Here is a 25866-nt window from a genome sequence, read left to right on the forward strand (position 1 = left end):
TCAGTCCGTCCGGGGATTATTCAGTTGCAAAGTCCAGTGTCGAAAAAGAGGTCAGTAAACTTACAAATATCAGTCCAGTAGTATATCTCCTCGCAGTAGAGATATGAAGAAGTCAAATCTCCTTTCTTTCTTCAGCAACTCAGCAGTACGGAAAACACGCAGTTAACAAACCATCAATCCATCAAACCAGCAATTGTCAGGTTCTCTTGCTCCCTCTTATGGCGGTTTCAAAATTACATGCTTTGCAGTTTAAAGTGACACACACTTAAACTTACTATCATAGTTTATATATATTATTTTACTCAAACTACGTTAGGTAACCTTGTTATTCCTAACAATATTATATCATATCATATTAGATTAGATTAGATTATTATTCTATTGTATTGTATTGTATTAGATTAGATTTTAGATTAGATTAGATTATATAATATTATATATTATATTATATTATATTATATTATACTATACTTCATTATATTGTATTATATTAGGCGACCTAATATATTATTTTATTTTGTTTTTTGTTTTGTTTTCTTTTGTTATGTTATGTTATGTTATGTTACATTATGTTTTGTTTTGTTATGTTATGAATTGTTAGATTAGATTAGATTATATAATGTTATTTGATATTAGATCAGATTGTATAATATTACATAATATAATAATATAATGTAATGTAATGTTAGGTCAGGTGAGGTGAGGTGAGGTTAGGTTAGGTTAGGTTATTTTATTTTATGAGATGAGATGAGATGAGATGAGATGAAATTAGATTAGATTAGATTATTATTATATTGTATTGTATTGTATTGTATTAGATTCGATTTTATATTAGATTAGGTTAGATAATATAATATAATATATATTATATTATATTATATTACATTACATTATACATTATATTGCATTGTATTGTATTGTATTAGATTACATCTAATATAATATAATATAATATAATATAATATAATATAATATAATATAATCTATTCTAATCTAATCTAGTCTAATATAATCTAATATAATGTAATATAATATTAGATTAGATTGGATTAGATTTAATTATGTTATGTTATGTTATTTTATGATATGATATGATATGATATGACATGATTGTATTAGATTAGATTAGATTAGATTGTATGGTATTGTATTGTGTTGTATTGTAAGATTATATTAGATGAGATTTAGATTAGATTAGATAATATATTATATTATATTATATTATATTAATTATATTATATTATATTATATTATATTATATTATATTATATTATATTATATATTATATTATATTATATTATATTATATTATATTATATTATATTATATTATATTATTATACTATGCTATACTATATTATGTTATCTAAAATCTAACCTAATACAATACAATGCAATACAAGAAAAAATCTAATCTAATCTAATACAATACATTACAATACAATACGATACAATATGATAAAATATAATATAATATAAAATAAAATATAATATAATCTAAAATTTCATCGAATATGATCTAATCTAAAATCAAATCTAATGTAATGTAAAAAAAAATACAATCTAATCTAATCTAATCTAATAATATAATATAATCTTCTATAATCTAAAATCTAATCTAATCTAAAATCTAATCTAGTCTAATCTAATCTAAATAAAATACATTACTACAGTCTAATCTAATCTAATCTAATCTATAATATGTAATCTAATCTAAAATCTAATCTAATCTAAAATCTAGTCTAGTCTAATCTAATCTAAATAAAATACATTACAATACAGTCTAATCTAATCTAATCTAATCTATAATATGTAATCTAATCTAATCTAAAATCTAATCTAATCTAATACAATACAATACAAAACAATAGAATACAATTCCATAGAATAATAATCAAATCAAATTGAATCTAATCTAATACAATACAGTACAATACAATATAACAAAATATAATATAACAAAATATAATATAATATAATATAATATATAATCTAAAATCTAGTCTAATCGAATCGAATCTAATATGATATGATATGATATGATAATTATATTATATTATATTATATTATATTATATATAATAACATAACAAAACATAACAAAACATAACATAACATAACATAACATAACATAACATAACAACGTAACATAACATAACATAACATAACATAACATAACATAACATAACATATTATTATTTAATCTAACCTAATCTAATCTAATCTAAAATCTAATTTCATCTAATCTAATACAGTACAATGCAATACAATCTAATCTAATCTAATGTAATCTATTCTAAACTAATCTAATCTAACTATTATCATATCATATCATATCATCATATCATATAATAAAATATAATAAAATAAAATAATATAACAGAACGGAACAGAACAGAACATAAATCTAATCTAATCTAAAATCTAATCTAATATAATGTAATACAATAAAATACAATACAATTTAATATAAAATATAATGTAATGTAATGTAATCTATTCTAAACTAACCAAATCTAATATAAAATCATTATATTATATAACATAACATAGCATAACATAACATAATATTATCATATCATAACGTATAATAAAATAAAATAATATAATATAACAGAACAGAACAGAACATAAATCTAATCTAACCTAATCTAATCTAAAATCTAATCTCATCTAATACAATGCAATACAATACAGTACAATACAATCTAATCTCATCTAATCTAATACAATCCAATCTAATCTAATCTAAAATCTAATCTAATACAATACAATACAATCTAATGTAATATAATATAATACAATAAAATACAATACAATTCAATATAAAATATAATGTAATGTAATCTATTCTAAACTAACCTAATGTAATGTAATCTAATCTAATCTAATATAATCTAATCAAATATAATAGGATATGATATGATATAATATAAAATAGTATTATATTATATTATATAACATAACATAGCATAACATAACATAACATAATATTATCATATCATATCATATAATAAAATAAAATAATATAACAGAACAAAACAGAACATAAATCTAATCCAATCTAATCTAATCTAAAATCTAATCTCATCTAATACAATGCAATACATTACAGTACAATACAACCTAATCTCATCTAATCTAATACAATACAATACAATACAATACAATCTAAAATCTAATCTAATGTAATCTAATCTAATACAATACAATACCATACAAAACTATAATAATAATATAATGTAATGTAATGTAATATAATATAATAAAATATAATATAATATAATATAGTATAATAACATAACAGCATAACAAAACATAACATATCATAACAACATAATTAAATCTAATGTAATCTAATCTAATACAATACAACACAATACAATACCGTACATACAACACAATACAATACAATACAATCTAATCTAGTCTAATACAGTACAGTACAGTACAGTACAATAAAATAAAATATAATAATAATCTAATCTAAATGTAATATAATACAATAAAATATAATAATAATCTAATCTAAATGTAATATAATATAATATAATACAATACAATACAATATAATATAATCATGTCATGTCATGTCTTTTCATATCATATCATAAAATATAATATATAATAAAATAAAATAATATATTAGGTTGCATAATCTAATCTATTCTAATCTAATCTACTCTACCATAAAATATCATTACAACATAACATAACATCACATCACATACCAGAACATAATATAATTAAATCTAATCTAATCCAATCTAAAATCTAAGCTAAAATCTAATCTAAAATCTAATCTAATCTAATATAATATAATATAACATGATAATGCAATATAATAATAATGTATAATAGTATATTATATATTATAATCTAATCTATTCTAATCTAAAATCTAATCTAATCTAATGTAATCTAAATCTAATACAATACAATAATAATCTCATCTCATCTCATCTCATAAAATATAATAAAAAAAATAAAAAAACCTAACCTAACCTAACCTAACCTAACATTACATTACATTGTGTTCTGATTGGTTGGAGGCGTGTTCTGTTCAGGTGGGGGCTTGGTTGTGCTCAGGTTAGTCTTAGTTGCTGGGGGATTTGAGTTGGTGAGCTGTGATCTTGCTGTTTGGCTTCGAGTTCGTGGTCGTGCTGCATCTTCATAGTGGGTGTCGGTTTGTTTCATGTATGGCTCGGAGGGGTTTGAAGTGGGTAGTGATGCAGCTGCAGTGCAGCTTCTGGTCCATGGTCGTGTCTCATCTTCTGAGTGGGTGTGAGTCTGTTTTCTACATGGAAGTGTGGTGGTGGCATCTTGTGTGGCTCTCATGGGTGTGGGTCTGGTGTCATTCTTCATGTTAGGTACTCGTCTGTTCATGAGGGCGGGTTTCCAAATGGCTGGAAGGCGGGAGGTGTCATCTCGTTTGTTCATGCTGTGTGGGCGTTTTTCTATCTCTATGGCTTCTCTGATTATTAAATATAATATATAATATATAATATAAAATATATAATATTATAAAATAAAATAATATATTAGGTCGCCTAATATTATATTATATTATATTATATTATATTATATTGTATTGTATTGTATTGTATTGTATTGTATTGTATTGTATTGTATTGTATTATATTATATTATATTATATTATATTATATTATATTATATTATATTATAGCATAACATAACATATAATCTAATCTAATCTAATCTAATTAATATAATATAATAAAATATAATAATATATAATAAAATATAATAAAATATACTATAATATTATAAAATAAAATAATATATTAACTCACCTAATCTAATCTAATCTAATCTCATCTAATCTCATCTCATCTCATCTCATATCATCTCATCTCATATCATATCATATCATAAAATATAATAAAATAAAATAACATAACATAACATAAAATCTAATCTAATCTAATACAATCTAATCTATTCTAATCTAATCTATAATCTAATCTAATCTAATCTAATATAGTATAGTATAATCTAATCTAATCTAAACTAATATAATAAAATAAAATATAATATAATAAATATAATATAATATAATATAAAATAATATATTAGGTCATATAATCTAATTTAATCTAATCTAATCTAATCTAATCTAATCTAAACTAATATAATATAATAAAATATAATATAATATAATAAATATAATAAAATATAATATAATAATATATTAGGTCACATAATGTAATGTAATGCAATGCAATGCAATGCAATGCAATACAATGCAATACAATACAATACAATACAATACAATATAATACAATACAATACAATACAATACAGTATAATAAAATACAGTATAATAAAACGAAATAAAATACAATAATATATTATGTCGCCTAATATAAGCCCTATACGGGATATTGTGACTCAGTGGCTAAGACCCTGAGCTCATTGATCAGAAAGGTCGGAGGGAGCTCCCCTGTTCCTTGTCCCAGCATCTGCCAACCTAGCAGTTTGAAAGCATTTTTTTAAAAAATGCAAGTAGCAAAAAATAGGGAACCATCTTTGGTGGGAAACGTAACAGCGTTCCCTGCACCTTTGGCAGCATTTATTCCTGAAGGCCACGTGACCACGGAGACGTCTTCGGACAGCACTGGCTCTTCGGCTTTGTAACGGAGATGTGCAGCGCCCCTAGATGGAAATGACTAGCACGGATGTGTGAGGGGAGCCTTTCCCTTTTACCTTTAATAGAAGCCCTACACCCCCCTCAAAAATAAGCCTGACTTAAGAGCCTGCACAGCCGGTCGGCCACCCATTCCGTCTGGTTGCTTGCAATGCCGTAGCCACGAGGTGGTGGGGAAGCTGCCCCACGCATCAGCTGACCTGCAAGGCCCTTCCAGCCAGGCTATCCCCCCCTCTCAACACCTGCCTTGCGGCCGGCAGCACCAACAGCCAAAGGCAGCGGGAATCCAGGTGGTCACCAACTCACTTCTGCTTGCTTGTGGCTTCACCCCCTCCACCCCCTCCGACTCACCCTCATGGCTGCAAGCATCAGCACGTTGCACAGCCTCCTGCTCCATTGTGGCTCCTGCGGGCAAGCAGAAGTGAGCCGACGGCCACACGCGGGTCCTGCTGGATGGGGCTGCCATCGCGACGCGAGGCAGGTGTTTGGGGCCTGGGGGTCCTCACTACAGAGGCCCTGAAGTAACCCAGTTTGGGCCGCGTGGGACAGCTCCACCCATCCCCGCCTTGCTGTGGCAGTGGGGTTGCCACGTGGCCTCCTGCCCCGCCGCAAACAAGCAGAACTGGGCTTCCTTTTTTTGACATGGGGAAACAAATTAAGACACACACCCTTGAAAATAAGCCCTAGGGCTTATTTTGGGGTCCCCCCCAAAAAATAAGACCTGGTCTTAATTTTCTGGAAAGGGGTGAAAAGGTTGCTGTTTTTCGGCTATGAGGCCAGCAAGCTTCCTTGGGACACAGCCTGCCTGGTGGGCACTGCAACAATATCCTTCTGGCTGTTGGTTGGAACAACAACTTCAGAGGGGTGGGGGTCAGCCTGTCCAGGAGCTCTAGAGATCTTCAAAAAGGTGAGTGTCATGACCCTGTTGGAGTCTGACTCCAAGGAGGATGAAACAGCTGGCAGGGAGTGAGAGTGTGGCTCCGTTGGCTGCGGAGGAAACTGGGAAGGGTAAAATCTAGCTGGGCAGAGCAGGGGAGAGGGAAGAACAAGGGAGAGGGAGTTCAGTGGGAGACCCAGGCCCACCCTGTCTTCATCCTAGGGCATGCAGGGGGTTTACTTTACTTTTTTTTTTTTTGTAAATTTTTTATTGATTTTTAAAGACAAACATAAACAAACAAAACATAAAAAACATCAACCTTTCTTCCATAAGTATACAAGCAGTGTGCCGGTTGGTTTACACATTTTTTTGTGCATCCATTTCATAGTCTTCAATTACAGTTATATTGCATAATAGCTCATATTATCAATCAAAAAATAAATACCCTAATATCATTATTAATCAATCATTTGACAGTAATTTTACTCATTCATATTTTGCGAGATAACTATAATTTACTTAGTATTATTTTATACCAACTCATATAATCCTCCCAAATCTATCCTAAATTTTTTTTTATAGATATCTTAAAAAAAGAAAAAAATGCATCTTTATATATTTATTATTTTCTAAAATTCTACATATTTCATTATTGTATGTTATTGTCTAACCATTGATAGAAAAGATCCCAAATTTTATAAAATTGTTTATCCTCTTGTTCTCTAATTTCAAATGTCAATCTACTAATTTCAGCACATTTCAATATTTTCTTAATGATTTCCTCCTGCAATGGTATTTTCTCATTTTTCTAATTTTTAGCAAATACAATCCTAGCCGCTGTTAATACATTTACAATCAGGTATTTCAAATCTTTGCTATATGTATCAGGTAAAATTCCCAATAAAAATATCTCTGGTTTCAAATCTATGTGTTTTTTTGTCATGTTTTCCAAACACATGTGGATTTTAGTCCAGTATTTTCTAGCGTCCACACAGGTCCACCACATATGGTAGTATGAGCCAGGTATCTGATGACATTTCCAACATTTTTCGGATTTGTTCTTGAACATTCTTGCTATTTCTTGTTGGGGGAAAATGCCACCTATAAAACATCTTATACAAGTTTTCTTTATATGCTGTTGACATTGTCATTTTATAATTCTGAGACCACAATTTTTGCCATTTCTCTAAATCAATCTCATATCCAAAATTCTTCCCCCAAGCAATCATAGTTTCTTTAACTTGTTCTTCTTCTAGTTTAATTTCTAATAAGTATCCGTACAATTTTTTAATCACCTTTTCATCAGTACCTGTCAAAATCTTATCTGTCAGTCAATTTATCATAGAATCCTTCTGTTTTAAGATCTTTATCATACCTTGAATGTATTTGCGCATGTGAGAACCAATTCATCTTTATACCTTGTTCCTCTAGATTTTGCATCGATTTAAATTCACCCTTTTCATTCAATATTTCCCCATATCTAACTGTTCATTCCTTCTTGTATATTATAGGATAAGAAAATGCTTCAATAGTCGATAATCAGACTGGAATTTTCAAGTAGCATTGTCTTTTAATCTTCTCCCAATTTAACCACAAAGACTCCCATATATGGTGACTTCTAAAATATCCCTGTGTTTTGGTTCCCTTGTACCATAAAAAAGCGTGCCACTCCAACAACAGATCATGTCCTTCTAATGTCAACAATCTAGTATTTCTTAATGTTATCCATTCCTTGACCCACATCAAGTCTGTAGCTTGGTAATACAACTCCCAATTAGGCAAACCAAATCCTCCTCTAATTCTAGCATCTTGCAAAAGTTTTAATTTTATTCTCGGTTTCTTACCTTGCTTTATATATATCAACATAATTTTATTTAAATCTTCAAAATAGTCTTTTCCAAGCCTAATTGGAATTGTCTGGAACAAATATAGAATTCTGGGTAATATATTCATCTTGACTGTTGAAATTCTCCCTGTCAATGACAATTGTAAATTTTCCCATTTTGCCAAGTCAAGTGCTATCTGCTGCTTAAGTTTAATATAAATTATTCTCTTTTAATGTACTACATCTTGCTGTGAGATATATCCCCAAATACTTAAGATCTCAAATAAAAAAAAAAGTGCATAAAAATGGGCCAAAAAAATGAATGAAAAAAACCAAAAAATAGCAGTAGTTTACTTTTATTGTCCTTGCACCTCGTACAACGAAATCAAACACCATCTTCAGGGCACATCATGACCATGAAAATAAACACAAACACACATCCTTCACCCTTCATACATTGAACCGGAATCCCCCGACACCACACCAACACTGCACTATACAGCAGAATTCAAAAGAGCTCCTGTCCTGGGATAGAAGCTGTTTTTCAGCCTATTTGTCTTTGCTTTTATTATTAACCTGTACTGCCTGCCAGGTGGTAATAGTTCAAAAAAAGGGGGTTCCCAGGATGAAATGGATCTTTGAGGATGGTTTGAACTTCCTTAAGGCTATAAAGCTCTTCCAAAGAGTGAGGAGGGCAACCCAGGATTCTCTGGGCAATGATGTTAACCATCTGGAGTGGCTTTCCGATCTGCCACGGTGCAATTGGCAAACCATACAGAGGTGTAGTAAGTTAAGATACTCTCTCTGGTGCAGCGGTAGAAGGTCACCAGCAGTTTCTCATTCCGTTGTTGTTTCCTGAGCAGTCTCAAGTAGTATAATCTCTGCTGGGCCCTTTTGACCAGGGCTACAATGTGAGCACCCCAGTCAGATCCTCTTTTAGGGTAACACCCAGAAACTTAAAACTGGCCACTTGCTCCCCTCGGTCTCCATTGATAAGCAAGGGCTGGGTGTCTGATCTGTTCCTTCTATATAGTCCACTATAAGGTCCTTGGTCTTATTGGTGTTGAGGACCAAGTTACTGTCTTCACACCACAAAAGCAACCGTTGGTCCACCTCATCTCGGTAGGCAGTCATTCCGCCCCGCCCCCACCCCAGAGATAAGTCCCACCACTGTTGTATCATCTGCAAATTTAGCAAGAGTATTACTAGTGTGAGTGGGAATGCAGTCATGCACAGAAAGAGTATAGAGTAAGGGCTCAACACGCAACCCTGTGGTGTACCAGTGTTAAGAATAAGGGTGAAGAGGTATGATTACCTAATCTGACCCTCTGTGAGCAGCCAGACAGGAAATCCATAATCCAAAGGCGGATTGAATTAGAAAGCCCAAGGTCCAGAAGTTTAGATACTAGTCTATGTGGAAGAATTGTGTTAAATGCAGAACTAAAATCCACAAAAAGCATCCTCACATAGCCCCTCTGCTGTTCTAGCTGAGTCAGAGCAGTGTGAAGAGTGATGGCTATAGCGTCCTCTGTAGATCTATTTTTTCTGTATGCAAACTGGTGTTTGTCAAATGTATGCGGAAGACCAGAAATGATGTGCCAGCAGACCAATTTCTCCAAGCACTTCATGATGATAGGAGTAAGTGCCACTGGTCTGTAATTGCTGAGGTTATTGACAAGGAACTTCTTTGGCAGCGGAACAATGGTGGAAGCCTTCAAACAAGATGGAATAGTGGACTGGGATAAAGACCGATTGAAGATCCTGGTAAAGACTCCAGCCAACAGTTTTTAAGCACTCGGCCAGAGAGACTGTCAGGACCAGCAGCCTTTCTAGGGTCCACAGCCCTCAAAATGCTCCTCCCCTCCTGTTCCTCCACAATGAGGTGGGGGCTACAATTGGCTGGTGGTTGTATTTTATCTGTCTCTGATGTCTCCACTTCAAAGCGAACAAAGAAATGATTCAGTTCCTCTGCCAATGAAGCATCCCCCTCAGCAGGGATGACATTGGTCGGTTGATGGTTTGTAATTTCTTGAATCCCTCGCCACACCTGCCTCGTGTTATTGCTATAAAAATTATCGTCAATCTTCCTCTTATACTCAGTCTTGGTCTTCCGAATACCTTTCTTCAAATTAACTCTGGCAGCACTGTATCTTGCCCCATCACCGGACCTAAAGGCCTTGGTCCTGTCACGCAAGAGGTGCTGGACTTCCTTGGTCATCCAAGGTTTCTGATTGGGATATATCCTAATACGTTTATCCACAGTGATAGTAGCTGTGCAGTGTTTGCTATAGCACAGAACAGTTGCAGTGTGCACCTCTAGGTCAGGGTGGTAAAAGGTGTCCCAATTTGTTTTCTCAAAACAACCCTGAAGTTGTTGGGAAGCATCTTCTGGCCAAGATTTCACTGTCTTTATTGTAGGCAGAGCCCGCCTCCTAAGAGGGATGTAAGCTGGTGCTAAAAGCAGTGACATATGGTCTGATTGTCCCAAATGTAGTAATTGTATAACCTATAGCCATGTTGGATGTTGGTATATACTTTGTCCAATATGTTTGCTCCTCTAGTAGCACACTTAACATGCTGATAGAATTTAGGGAGCACTGCTTTTTAATCAGTTTGATTAAAGTCCCCGTTATGATATGCACAGCATCAGGATAGTTATTCTACTGATTACTATGTTATACAAGAATCCCAAAGCTATGGTAGTATTGGCATATACTCCAGATCCATGGAACAATGGCTGTCTACAGTCTTTTGTATTGATACACCAGCTTTTGTTCACATAAAGGCTTAAACTTCCCCCTTTGATCTTACCAGAATCTCTACTCCTGTCCTGCCGGTGAGCTATGTAGCCTTCCAGCTCAACAGCTGCATCTGGAATGAGTGCATGAAGCCAAGTTTCTGTGATTAGCAAAACACAGCAGTTCTTGGTGAATTCAGTCTTTGCAATCTGTAGCCTTAATTCGTCCATTTTGTTAGTCAGAGATCTTGCATTGGTAAGAAATATACTTGGAATTCAAGGCTTGTGTGGAAACTTACTCAGCCTAAACAAAATCCCAGCACAGCATCCTCTCTTCCTCTTCCTGTTCTTTCTCCGCCTCTTCCTCCTTCCTACAGGGATAGAGATCCATGGCTCCCCCAGGGGCCCAGCTGCCTCCTTTGGTATATTATGGGAATGTATAAAATCATCCGTAATATCCTTTTCACATTTCAGTCCAATTTGTAACAAGGGTTGCCGACTATAGATGCTCCTTGCTCCACAGGATTCAATCAAGGAAAGGATCCAAAACACACAGAGAATCATACACACCATACACTGAAAGAAGGAGCGGTTAGCCGCAGCATCCATGTGTGCAGCCATCTTGAAAACTGTTTCAAGAGAAGGGAGCAACGTGGGTTGCATGGCTTATGGGGGAGGAAAGGGCCCTGATTCCCTTCAGTAGCTACAGCTGGGAAGGAGAGTTTAAAGAGATGCAAGCTGAGTGCGGCGCCTTCTGGGAATAAACGTGAGTTTATCTTGGGTTGACTTTGGTTGTCTGCGTTACTGTCATCTTCCCAGCCTTGTTGAATTATGGCTGTGCCTTCACATCTGGAATTCTTGCTCCTGTCCTGCCGGACTAATTACCTCCTTTTGCCTCGATTGGACTTATAGTTACAGTTTGTATTGACCATGTTTAGGACTTGATTCTCTGCAGCCCAAAGGCTGATTCCTGAAAGAGTTTTTTTTTTTCCTAGCCCAGAAGGTAACCAGGACATTGGGAGCAAAGTTGGAGCAAATAAAAGGACTCCTACTGATTATCTGTGTTGCCTTTGTGCCATGTCCCAGGTCATCACAGTAAGTGACTGAGTAAAAAGGTAAGATCAGAAACTAGGCGGGGAGGAGCAAACGGAACTTGGGATGAATGGGATAACTTTCTATGGCCCACTTGCTGGACAACTCACCAACGGGACAATTTCACAATTCTATTTCATGATTGAAAATAAATCCATGTTGTGTTCATTTTTTGCCATTCCCATGTTCATTCTTTTGCACCCTTTCTTTAAATCAGGGGTGTCAAACTCAACGGGGCCATGCTGGAAAATATAAGGGGTTGGCCCATGTCACTTCAGCCCAGTCTACCCAATGCGAACAGGAAACATCAGGCCAGTGTAAAGAATTCCTATGCCTGTTTTCGAGTTGCCATAAGGAAGGGGGTGGAGGTGTGAACCCAGGAGTACATTCCATGCATATCTTACAAAGATTGTAGCTAGGCTACCAGATCTTCTGCCCGTGAAAATCCTTCGTAGGAGAGTATAATTGATGACACCCAGCCCATGAACATACTGAATTGGAGAATATGATTTATGACACGCCCAGGAGGGAGGGGGGAAACAGGATCACCAGTGACTGTCAATTATGTATGCCAGAGTTGGCTTCATTTAGGTTCATGCCGACATGTTTCTCCTAATAAAACTTTTGGGATTCTTTTGAAGCTCGGCTTGAGGCTCATGATTTAATTGGGGCAATCGCCGGAATCCTGACAGTAGCTTTAGCCCGGACACCCCTCGCCCATGAGTGGCATGAAGTTGGCCACACACCCCTAGGTCAACCACAGCCATGATGCGGCCCTCAATGAAATTGAGTTTGATACCCCTTCTTTAAATGATTCTCTCTCCCAGTTTCTTTGATTAGGGTAACTCTTGTCCTGCGTTGAGTTGACCATGGCAAACTGTCATGGACTCAAATCCGGGAAGTTAGCCAAGCAGGCCCAGTGCCCACAGGCAGCCGGTGGGGCAGGATGGGATGTATCAACTCCTAAAAGGTTTCTATGGTCTTTGTAGAGTTGCCAACAGAAAGAGAGGGGGGAGCAGTGTAGCAGTTTGGAAACTGAAAGTGCACTCCACAAACAGTTTTCAAAGATAGTAAGTTTCAAAATTCTAATTGGAGAATATGATTGATGACTCTTGGCTATGGATGAGTCTCTGGAGAATATGATTTATGACACACCCAGAGGGGTGGGGGAAACCAGGGTCAAGAGTCAGCTACACCCAGACATGTTCACTCCCAATAAATCCTTTGGAAGTTTGGCTTGAGATTCGTGATTTAATTGGGGGCTAACTGCCAGAATCCTGACACTATGGGAACCCCAACAGATTGTAAGTGAGCATGAGATATCTTGCCTTGGGTGGGTGGGGGGCTCTGGCGTTGTGATCTAGCACTAGCGAAGCACTCCCCCTCCCACGGTCTTCCCCACTCTGATTCCTCATGCGGTGGCGCACTGACCTATTTTTTTTTACACAATTGTTGAGCGACGCCTGCTGGCTTTGAACCCGAGCGGCAAAACACTCTGTCGGCCCGATCCACCAAAAAGCAACGAACGGAAGTCAAAACATTTTATTCAATGGAGAAAGAGGCTCCAGCCCCTGGGAGGAGGAGGAGGAGGAAAAAGTAAGGTGCATTGTCACCCAAGCACAACCATTTGCAACCAGTGCCCTGCGTGGGGAAGGGGGGGCAGCGGACACCCCTTGATATCCACAAAGCAGGCCAAACCTCCACCCTGGTACTTTGCTGCCTCCGTGGAAAGGTGGGGGAGTGGAACGCGTGGCCGAAATCACCCGGAAGCCTGTCGTCGCTGCAGTGAGAGGCTGTGCAAAAAGTTTTCAAGGAGGGGCTGTCCTGGGAGGAGTGGGAGGCGGGGGGGAGGGGGCAAGGCCTCGAGAGAGTTGAACGGGAATGAAACCTCCTCCCCACCCAAAAAGATCTTTTCACTTGCCACTGCCGTGAAATTTTCCTTTCCGACGGGGAACGCTCCGTTCCTGCAGAAGCAAACGGACACAATTCAGGATTGAGTCGTGGGTCCAGCTTGTTCTCGGAGTACGACCATGTTGGAGGCCATTACTGTCCCCCCCCAACGCCTTGTTGAACTGGTCCCGGTGGCCCTGGCGCCATCCTTGCAGAGGACTCACTTTGGACGGAGGGGGGCAGGAGGGGACTACTCCCCGGGGAGAATTCCCCTCCCCGTCCACAGAGGTGAGGACTCTGAGAGACGGCCAGTAGGGTCATTGCATGCACGCACATACCGGTCGTCGCTATCGGAAGATTTCCTGGGGTGTTGGGGGTGGGTGGCTGGGAACAATTTCCTCCTGATAAAAGCTGCAGAATTTTGCCTTATCTCTGCCTCACCCCAAACTTGGCAGGGCGAGGACAGGGTTTCCCCCTCCCAAAGGGACACCTGGTGACAGCAACCCCCACCCCCAAACTCAGAAGAACCTCGTTCTCGGCCCCTATCCTGGTAATCCAGAGGTTGTCCACCTCCTCTTGGAAGGTCAGAGGTCACTGAAGGCATAGGGAGGGTCTTCACTTTCTCTTGACCCCCCGCCTCCCGGCCAGGAAGGAGACTCCCAGCTCTGTCCTCACAAATACGTCGAGAACAGCTGCACTAAATTTAGTGGTTTGGCCCCTATACTGACTGCCTTAATGGGGTGTGCCCCCCCCGAGCGGGGAGGGGCAGCATACCCTGAGTGGGAAGGGGGATCATGCCCCGAGTGCGGGGGATATGTGATTTCTTTTATTCCATTTCTATGGCAGCGCAACCATGGGGAGGGGCTTTAGGTGGTCACCAAGAGAGAGAGGGCACCATTCTCCTGGTGCAGAAATTGAGGGGGTTCCTGGGTGAGCGAGGGATGAGAGCGAAGGGGAGACCATGGCGTGGGGACCCCAACATCTGGGGCCTCGGGTAGGAGAAAGGGGCCCCGGATTCTGGGGTGCCACAATTTATAGCAGGGGTGGTTATTTGACGGCAATCATCACGGCCCCGTGGCTAGGACTGAGGACAAACAGGCCAAAATGCAGGTTTTTTGGGGGGGGAAGGGCCACTGAGCAAGGGGAACCCCAGTATCGCTTGACTCCCCACACAACCCCATCCTGAAGCGGCCACTGGAACAAGTCTGAAGAGCCCCAAATTTTTTTGGGGGCGCACAACCTCATGTCCCGGGCCCAAACATGTAGATGGTGCTCAAATATTCCCTCTGGGGGAAAAAATTCAGCGGGGAAATCCATATTCCTTGGTCATGTGCGGGGCAGAAATTCTGCATGGCAATTTGCTTGGGGGGGGGGGGCGCTACGGGAATGGTGGGTGTGGCTAGGCGGGCAGGAGGGAGCGAAGAAGGAAGATAAACTGAGCAAGGGAGGGTGGAATGAAGGAAGATGAGAGAGAGGGAAGGAAAGGGATGGGGAGGGAAGGGAGGCTGGAAGGAAAGATAAGGGGGAGGGTGGGACGAAGGAAGAAAGGGAGGGAATGGAGAAAGAGAGGATGGAAGGAAGGGAGGATAAGGGGGCAGGAGAAAGGAAGATAAAATGGAACGAAAGAAGAAGAGAGGGAAGGGAGGGAGGAAGAGAGGATGGAAAAATAAGAGGAGAGGAAGGGAGGAAGAAATGAAGAAAGGAAAAGGGGAAGGAAGGAAGGAAGGAAGGAAAAAGGAGGGAAGAAGATGGAATGAAGGAAGAAGAGTGTGAGGGGAGAAGGCTGGGGAGGGAGGGAGGAAGAAAGGTGGCAAGGAAGGAAAAGAGGAAAAGATGAAAGGAAGGAAGGAAGGAAAAGGAAAAGAAAGGAAGGAAGATGGCAAGGAACGAAAAGAGGGGAAGAGAGGAAGCAAGGTGGGAAAGAAGGAAAAGGGGAAGGAAGGAAAAAGAAAAAGGAAGGAAGGAAGGAAAAGAGAAAAAGAAGCAAGAGAGGGAGAGGGAGCCAATGAGCAAGAAAGGAATAGAAAAAGAGAAACAAAGGAAGGAAGCAAAAAGAAGAGAAAGAGGGAAGGAAGAAAAACAAAACAGAACAGGGGGTGAGAAGAGAAAGAGGGAGGGAACGAAGAAAGGAAAGAGAGAGCACGAAGGAGAGCGAGCCCAGCCAGCCTTTGTCCTGCCCCCCCCCCCCCCGCGCAGTGAGACCTGCTTCTCTCACCCTCCGCTCAGAGACCTTCGCATACCGCAGCCGCGTGTACCCCAGACTCACTCCCTGGAGGCAAGGCAGCGACTCTGCCGCAGTTCAACAGGTCCAGCTCAATCAGGAGTGCTTGAAAAAGCCTCTAAAACAGGCCGAACTTGGTAACAGTCAACAGGAACGACAAAAACGCCACCGAGCAGCAGGGACACGCCGAGGCCCCAGCAACGAGAACTGAGGCCCAGCTGGACAGCGACAGGAAGCAGAGCAGGGAGGGGGGGGTCTTCTCCACAGGGGAAGGGAAGGGGGTCACTGGAAACATAACCCTCCCGAATTGGGAGTTTCCTCCCGGTTTCCACGGACGCCAATCTTCCAAGGGACCTCTCTCTGCCGGATTGATGCCGGTGACAGTACTGTACTGCTGCGCCGAGTAGGGAGCGCCGAGTAACTTTCTGTTGGGAGGGTTCCTCTGTTCTGCGGTAAGATACTTGAGGCCCAAAGTTGCCAGCACGTTCCAGCTAGTTCCAGGACGTAGTTGTTAACGGAAGTATTTCTAACGGTCCTCGAGCACGTCACACTGTAGATCTCGGGTTCAAATCTACCGGGAATGGACAAAGGAACGGCTTCCAAAGCAGACGCGCGATCCTCGGTTTGCACCGCACCGCCTCGGGTTCAACCCCACCAGGACTGGCTTCCAAGGAGGCTTGCCACTGCAAACTCAGAGCCGGCTGATCCAATGGCTATCCTGATCCTCCTATTTTTTTTCCTTCCTGGGGCCTGGACTCTTTGGCACAGTTCTGACTCTACTCGCCCCTCAGTGCGATTCGGCTCTGGTCAGCGTTCTGCGGATTTGGAAGAAACGGTTTTTCCTGTCAGAAAGGGACAAAAAACGGAATGCAACATGTGGAAGGAGGGGGAGGTGGAACTTGATCCAGGACCCGGTGGGGAGATAAATGGATCGAAAGAAAAAAAGAAAAAGGTAAATACAAAAATGCAGAAAAATGGAAAGCACCCTGTGTCTTCTAGTTTTGTGTCAGTTCATGGTCCCAATACAGTACGTGGAAAGGGACGATGAAGAACGTCAAGAGGTTGTTTCCAGTATGTTCCATGAGCGATCCAGGAGGGGGAGGGGCTGTATTTTCCTCTCGTCCACCTGCTCTTGGCCCTGTCTCAAGCCCTCTGCCCCACTACCACTCTGATCGCTCAACCGCTGCAGGGCACCCTCTCAGTCCCGCCCTCAACTGAGGCTCTCCTGTTCGCGGTGGCTCCGATGATGTGCCGCCAGGTTGCCTTTCTGCGAAAAGGTCTTCCCGCATGTCAGGCACTGGAAGGGGTGGTCCCCACGGCGGAGCCTCGTCTTCGGGGCTTTGGGGCTCTCCTCCTTGGCTTGCTGGGTCCTCGGCGAGCCAGTGAGTCCGCTTCTCCCCCTCAAAGGTTCCCCAGAACCCCGGCGGGCAAAGGCAGCGCGGGTTTGCGGGGGCTTCTCTTGATGCTTTACCCGGAGCCGGCGGCGCACAAAATCCTCCTCGCCCTCCTCAGCAACGCATCCCGTTTGGTCTCCCGGGCTGTCCTGCCGCTCCTGCTGCGGCTCGCAGTCTCTTTTCTGGTGAGCAGCGAGCAGCCGTTCTTCCCGGAAGTGCTTCCCGCAGGCGGGGCAGGCGAACGGGCGGCGGGCCGGGCTGCCGTGCACCCGCTGGTGGGTGATCAGGTTCTGCTTGAGGCTGAAGCGCTTCCCACAGACGCTGCAGGCGAAGGGCTTCTCGCCAGTGTGGATGCGCTGGTGTATGATAAGGTTATGTTTGAGGCTGAAGCCCCGGCCACACTCAGGACACACAAAGGCCCGCTCGCCGGCATGCTGCTGCTTCTGGTGGCGCAGCAGGCCCAGCGGCTGGCTGAAGCTCTCGCCACACATGGCGCATTTGTGCTCCTCTTCCTCCACCTGGCTGTGGATGACCAACCCGTTCTCGTCTCCCGAGCTCTCCTCCCACGCCGGGAAAGGGAATGGCTTCTCCCCCGGAGGGGATGCCTGGCGTGTGCGGCCATCTACCGGCTCTTGGTCCCTCCCATCCATGGGGACACCCCTTTCTGCGGAGAAAACAAAAGAAAAGAGCATCAAAGAGAGGCTGGCAAGAGATATGTCGACCTACTCGACTGATTCCAAGTCATTCATTTGCCGTCCGTGTCAAGGTGAAAAATAAAACCACCATAAAACCACTCTACACCAGAGGCGGTATTCAGCCGGTTTGGACCAGTTCCAGCCTAACAGTAGCAGAAATTTGGAATAATTTGGAGAACTGGCAAATACCATTTCTGGCTGGCCCTGCCCACCTGCCCCCACCATTTCCTGTCCTATATCCCGTTGATTTTTAGCTCAGCTGGTTTGTACGGCAGAGTGCATTGCTGCACTTCCTCTGAGCTAAAAACAGCTCACCTCACCGAGGGCGATCTTTTGAGTGTTGCAAAGCGCACAGAACCAGTAGCACACAATCTGGAATCACACCACTGCTCTACATGACAATAATTTCTTAAAGTCAGGGTGTCCCACCTTGACAACTTTTAAGACGTGGGGACTCAAACGTCCAGCATCGCGAGCTGGGAATTCTGGGAGTTGGAAGTCCACAATTCTTAGAGCTGCCAAGGTTGGACATTGTGCTCTATGGCGGGATCTGATTTACATTGCTATTCATCTGTATTTAATTCTTACTAATTTTAATTTTGTTATCTCCTTCTCCCTCTCTCTCATATCTATTATCTGTCTCTCTCTGTCCATCTACCCATCTCTATCTATCATCTATATGCTAATCGCTCTCACCTCTATTATCTATCTATCTCTATTATATCTGTCTATTTCTATATCTCTTATCTCTCTCTCCCATATTTATTCTATCTCTCTTCCTCCCTCCCTCTGGACCATTTATTTCTATCTGCTAATCTGTCATATCTCTATTCTCTCTCTTTCTCGTATCTATTTTCTCTCTCCATCCATCCATCCCTTTCTTCTATCCGCTAATCTCTCTCATATCTCTATTATTTCTCTATATCTATTCTCTCCCTCCCTCCATTGCCTGCTAATCTCTCATTATCTATCTATCTATCCATCCAATCTCTTATATTTATTAACTGTCTCTTTCCATCTATCCATCCATCCATCCATCTTTATCATCTATCTGCTAATTGATGCTGTGACGGTTGTAAGCATGAAAAATCATTTTTTTCCCCCAGGGTTGTTGAAACTTGGAGCGGTTACTGTAAGTCAATTTTATTTTCTATTTTATTTCATTTTGCCTTCTTATAGGTTATTTTATTTGACTGTTTTATTTTGTTTTGTTTTATTTATTTTATTGACTATTTTATTTTATTTTACCCTATTTGACTTTATTTTAATTTATTCTTTGTTATTTTATATTACATAAAATAAAACAAAATTTTTATTTTATTTTATTATTTTGTTATTTTACTTTATTTTATTTTTTATTTTATTTATTTCATTTGTTATTTTTTTATAGTTATATTTTATATTTATATATATATATATATACACACACACACACACATATATACACACATACATACACACACTATACAGAAGCCTGATGATGGCAGATGAGATTCTGCCGAAACGTTGCTACAACTTTAAAAGCACAACTACAATGACGTGGGAAAATACCCAAACAAAGCTGAATGCCATACATGTAAGTACCCGCAAAAACTTAAGAAAACATATATATATATATGGATATGGCATTTAGCTTTGTTCAGGTATTTTTCCACATCATTGTGGTTGTGCTTTTAAAGTTGCAGCAACGTTTCGGCAGAATCTCATCTGCCATCATCAGGCTTCTGCATTGTGTTCGTCTGTGAGTCAGACTTTTAAACGTTGCTACAACTTTAAAAGCACAACTATAATGACGTGGGAAAATACCAGAACAAAGCCAAATACCATACACACACACACACACACATATATATATATAACATTTTATTTTCAATTTTACTTTGCCTTATTTTATATTTTATTTGATTTACTTTATTTTATTGTTTTATTTGACTTTATTTGACCTTATTTTTTTTTATTTTACTATTTTAGGTTATTTTTTATTATTTTGTTATTTTACTTTATTTACTTCATTATTTTAGGTTACTTTAGATTACTTTTACTTTATTTAATATTACTTTATTTAATTTAATGTTATATTATTTGACTTTATTATTTCTTCCTCAGCAAACGTGGCTGGGGAATTCTGGGAGTTAAAATCCCACAAGTCTCAAAATGCCCAACGTTGGACACCCTGTCTCTACTGGTAATACTCCACTTACAAGCGTTTGCTTAGCGACTGTTCAAAGTTACAATGGTTCCGGGTGGGGGAACCAAGGACCATTTCTCACACTTACGACCGTCACGGCCTCAGACACTTGACTTGCACTACTGACGACGCTAGCAGCATCCCAATGAGCAAAGTCGACGAAGCCGGAGAACAACGGTGGAGATTCACTCAACGACCACGATAAGAAATGGTGCAAAACGGGACAAAACTTGCTTTGCTAACATCTCACTTAGCGGCATGTGTGTGGGGGGAAGCTCAATTCCAGTCGTTAGGTCGAGGACTAGCATAATAGTGTGACCTGTAAGATTTTACTCCATACTTAGTAAGATTTTACTCAATAAATACACAATATTTATTGGGGAAATAATCTCCTTTTTCCCCAGCAAGGTTGGGACCGACCATTAAAGCTTTGGGAGAAAATCATTTCTTTTAGTCTCTCTTTCATTCTTACTAAATTTAATTGAATTGGTTTCTCTTTCCGGCATTTTCTAAGCCACCTGGAGTTGCTTTCCACGGTGAGGGAGGGGGCAAGCGATAAATGAGATTCATTAAAAAAAAGTAAAATAAAATAAAATAGAAAGAAGGGAAGGGAGTATAGAAGAGAAATTGGAATATAAAATAGAACAGAATATAGAATACACAAGAATATAGAATAGAATATAGAATGGAATACAGAATAAAATATAAAACAGAATTCAAATTAGAATATAGAATATAAAATAAAATAGAATATAGAATATAGAATATAAAACAGAATATAAAATGCAATAGAATATAAAATAGACTACAAAATAGAATATAAAATAGAATGGAATATAGAATTGAATATAAAATGGAATAGAATAGAATAGAATGTAAAATAGAATATAGAATAGAATATAAATAATAGAATAGAATATAAATAATAGAAAATAGAATGGAATAAAATAGAAAATAATAGAATAGAAAATAGAGTACAAAATAGAATATAGAATGGAATAGAATACAAAATAAAATAGAATGTAAAACAGAGTACAAAATAGAATGGAATATAGAATATAAAATAGAATGAAATATAGAATAGAATACAAAATGGAACAGAACATAAAGGAATATAGAATAGAAATCATAGAAGAACATAAATCATATAGAGTGGAATAGAATACAAAATAGAATAGAACGGAATAAAATGTAAAATAGAGTACAAAATAGAATAGATACAGGATATACAAAAACAGAACAGGAGGAGGGGCGGTGGGGGGGTTAGCGCCCAGGAGGTTTTGGGCCTGGCCTTCTGGAAAAGGCTCCACCAGCCCCTGAATTCGCGCAGGCCCTGGGCACTCAGCCAGTCGGGTGGTTTTACCTCACAGACATTTCCTTGCCCAACTAGGTAACGCCATCAGCGCTACAAGGCAGCAGGAGTCAGGGTGACCTAGTTGGGTCGTGAAACGCCTCCAAGGAAATAGCCCAGCTCAGAGAGGCCCAAAGATCCCACAACCCTTCCTCCTCCTCGCACTGATGGTGCAACCTAATTGGGTCGAGAGACATTTGCATGAAACAACCAAGCTGAAAAAGCACCAAGGACCCCACAGTCCTTCCTCCTCCTCGCACTGATGACGTAGCCTAGCTGGGCCACGAGACGTCTGCAAGAAAACCATCAGGCTGAGACAGCACCAAGGACACATTGTCCTTCCTCTGCCTAGCACTGATGACGTAGCCTAGCTGGGCCACGAGACGTCTGCACAAAAACAACCAAGCTCAAAGAGCCCCAAGGACACACAGTCCTTCCTCCTCCTCCTAGCACTAATGATATAACCTAGTTGGGTCATGAGACGTCTGCATGGAAACAACCACGCTCAGAGCGCATCGAGGACACACAGTCCTTCCTCCTCCTCGCACTAATGATGTAACCTAGCTGGGTCACGAGATGTCTGCACAAAAACCACCAAGCTCAGACACCCCAAGGACTTTCGCGCAGTCTTTCCTCCTCCTCCTAGCCCTGATTATTATGGGCCACAAGACGTCCACAAGGAAACTCCCCCCTCAAAAAAGCTCCGAGGACCCCAACCATTCAACCCTCAGCTGCCATTGGATGATCTTTGCTTTGACTAATTTTACTTTTATCACTCTTTTGAGGGGGGAGTGAATTTGCATTAATTTGCATTTTTCCCCATGGAACACCCCCCTCCCCCCCAAGCCGGCCAACCAGGTGAAGAGACCACCAGGAGACTGTTTGGGGGGTTAGGGAGAGAGAAACTGGGAAGGAACACTTTGAAGGAAAGGAGGCCACCCAACTGGGCGAGCCGCGGACCTGCCCCATCATATCTCTTTACTTGGGCAGGGGGTGGTGGACTAGATGACCTCCAAGGTCCCTTCCAACACTCCTGTTATTCTGGGAAGTTATTTTATGTTACCTCATTATGCTACTTTGTTTGACCTTATTCTAATGTTATTATTTGACGTTCTTTTTGACCTTCACCTTATTTTATTCGACGCCATTTTAATTTACAGGCCCGACGTGCGTGAGGAGCTGGTGGAAAGTGGCACATTTTCTGGATCGCACAAGCCCTTAAAGGATCTGAATCCGGGTGGCGGGGGGGAGAACGTGGCTTGTTTTGTGGATTGCACAGACCCCCAAAGGATCCCAATTTAGGAAAGAACCTGACACCCCTTTTCTGACCTTACAAGCCCGCAAAGGATCCCGGAAGAACCTGGCGTCCCTCTGCTGGATCTCACAGACCCCCCGAAGGATCCCAATTTGGCGAAAAAAACATGACCCTTGTTTTCTGGATCATACCGGCTCCTAAAGGACCCAAATTGGGGAAAGAACCTTGCACCCCTTTTCTGAATCAGACAAGCTCCAGAAGGATCCCGGATTCAGGGAAAAACATGGCAGCCATTTTTTGGATCACACAGGATCTCCAAAGGATCCCGCTTGCGGGGGAAGAACCTGGCCCCCGTCTCCTGGGTCTCACAGCCCCCCAAAGGATCCCGCTTGTGGGACGAATGTGGCTGGATCACACAGCCCCCCCTGAAGGATCCCACTTCGGGGGAAGAACGTGGCCCCCGTCTCCTGGGTCTCACAGCCCCCGGCTGAAGGATCCCACTGGGGGAGGGGGGAGAACGTGGCTGGATCACACCAACCCCCCCCAAGGATCTCAATTTTTCCAGAAAGCAACCAAGTGCCAGCTGGTGACAAAACGGAGGGGCGCGGGGGGATTGGCACATGCACTCAGAACGTCTCCACAACTAAAGGGGTTGCAATCTTTTGGGGGCAGTGCAGGGGAGAGGGGTTGGGGTTGGGCCAACCACCCCTTGCCTATGGGAAGCCCCCAGCTTTTGCCACTCACTCCAAAATTCGCAGTGTGCTTTTGGGGGGAGCGGTGGGGGTACAGTGGGTCACCCCACGGGACCGGCCACCCCAGCCTACAGGAAGCCCCCAGCTCCAGCAGAATCCGGCCTCTGGAACCCTCCCCCTGGAGGACCTTGCCACCAACACCCCCTCCCTTCCCCTCCCCCAATCCTTGCAAGATTTGCGTCGTGGGCGGGAAGCCGCCCGACCGGTTTTCTCTCTCTCCCTCTCTCTTTTTGCCTGGGGATTCCGATGACGTCAGCCTCCCTTCACCTGGCTGGCTGGCTTCCGGGAGAGGGTGGGTGGGCAGGACTACAAACCCCAGCATGCAACGCGACTCTCTCTTTCTCTCTCTCTCTCTCTCTCTCTCTCTCTCTCACCTGGGCAAAAGGCGGGGGGGGACAGGGGGACGGACGAATAAGATGTTGTGCCAAATTTGCAAAGCTCGCTTGATGGACGGGCCAAAAGCTTGGGGAGGGGGCTGCAAATCTGGCCATCTATTCGTACCCTCCTTCTCTTCTTCCTCCTCCTCCTCCTCCTCCTCCCAGGGATGCCCCAAGGTCAACCCCCTCCCTTCCCAACGCGTTGCAAAGCTCCCCCACCCCACCCAACCTACCCCGCCCAGAGACCCCTCCCCACCCTTGCAAAAAATCGCTTTGCAATCGCTCTCTCTTTGCCTCCTCTTCCTCTTCTTCCTCCCTCCTTTTTTTTTTGTGCATGGGCCACGTGCAAGCCAGGCCGGATCTCCCCCTACCCAACCAAGGGAAAGGACCCCTCTTCCCCCCTCCCGTTGCAGCCCCTCCCCTTGAAAAACCCCCACCTGGAGCCGTCGCCTCCGTCGCTTCGGGCTGCGCTTCGGGCTGCGGGAGGAGCCGCCGCCCCACGCGGGATCTGCGGCTGTGCATGACGGGTCTTTCGCCTGCAAAATAAAGGGGGGTGAGAAAAAAGAGGAGGGGGCCAGAAAAAGCAGATGCCCTCCCCTTACCCCCGCCTGGAGCCCCCTCCCCACTCAATCGCGACTCATCGCTCCGCCGTCTCTCCGATCGCCGCCTCGACAAGCCCAGCCAAGCTGCCTTCTGCTCTCCCACGCGAGGGAGGGAGGGGCGGGGCGAGCTTCCAAGGAGGGGGAGGGGAGGAAAGCCCTCCCTCTTCTTTAGCCCCTCCCCTTTTCTCCTCTTTCCCTTCCCTCCCTCCCTCCCTCCCTCCTGCAGTTTCCTTCCTTCCTCCTCTCTCCTTGCCTTCCCTCCCGTCGGGCGGGCCGCAGCGGGAGGGATCCGGGTAGGTCATCTAGTCCAGCCCCTGCACCCCCCTTGTGAGAGCAGGAGAGCCTAACCGGATGAGAGGAGGAAGGGACCCGGGAGGTCTTCTAGTCCGGCCCCCTGCTCGAGCAGGAGAGCCTTTGCAGGAGACAGAAAGGAACTCAGAGGTCATCTAGTCCAACGCCCTGCTCGGGCAGGAGTGACTGACAGAATGAGTGGGAAAGGACCTAGGAGGTCTAGTCCAGCCCCCGGCCCCCACCTTGTGAAGGCAGGAGAGCCTGACCGGATGAGAGGGGGAACGGACCCGGGAGGTCATCCAGTCCAGCCCCCTGCTCGAGCAGGAGATCCTTACAGAATTCGATTTGGAAGGGACCTAGGAGGTCATCCAGTCCAGCCCCTTGCTCAGTCAGGAGAGAGAGACCTATAAATACCATTACAGGTTACAGGTTAACAAGAGTTGGAAGGGACCTTTGGAGGTCATCCAGTCCCACCCTCCCACCCACCCCCACTCAGGCAGCCAACACCACGGCCGAAAAACGGCAGTGCAATCTCTTCTTGAAAGCCTCTTCTGACCCCATCCCCTTTGGCACAAGGGGAGGACTACACTTCCCATGTGCAGGAGCCCTCCAGCTGCGCCTGCTGCAAGAGACCTGGAGTGGGGTCAGCGGGAG

General features: G+C 41.9%; 1 protein-coding gene across 1 annotated transcript; it reads right to left on the bottom strand.

Annotated features, from left to right (window-relative positions):
- Nucleotides 1-13723: 13723 nt before the first annotated feature.
- On the bottom strand, nucleotides 13724-25028 carry LOC113449943 (uncharacterized). Its single transcript, XM_026721075.2, has 2 exons — nucleotides 24757-25028; nucleotides 13724-18365 (listed from the first exon to the last, which is right to left on the bottom strand). Exons 1-2 carry the CDS (start codon nucleotides 24839-24841, stop codon nucleotides 17518-17520), a joined length of 933 nt encoding a protein of 310 aa, XP_026576860.2. The 5' UTR covers nucleotides 24842-25028; the 3' UTR covers nucleotides 13724-17517.
- Nucleotides 25029-25866: the final 838 nt, after the last annotated feature.

This window comes from Pseudonaja textilis, unplaced genomic scaffold (genome assembly GCF_049901715.1).
Source record: "Pseudonaja textilis isolate UNSWEBS1 unplaced genomic scaffold, rPseTex1.2 PTEXSCF27, whole genome shotgun sequence".
Classification (NCBI taxonomy): Eukaryota; Metazoa; Chordata; class Lepidosauria; order Squamata; family Elapidae; genus Pseudonaja; species Pseudonaja textilis.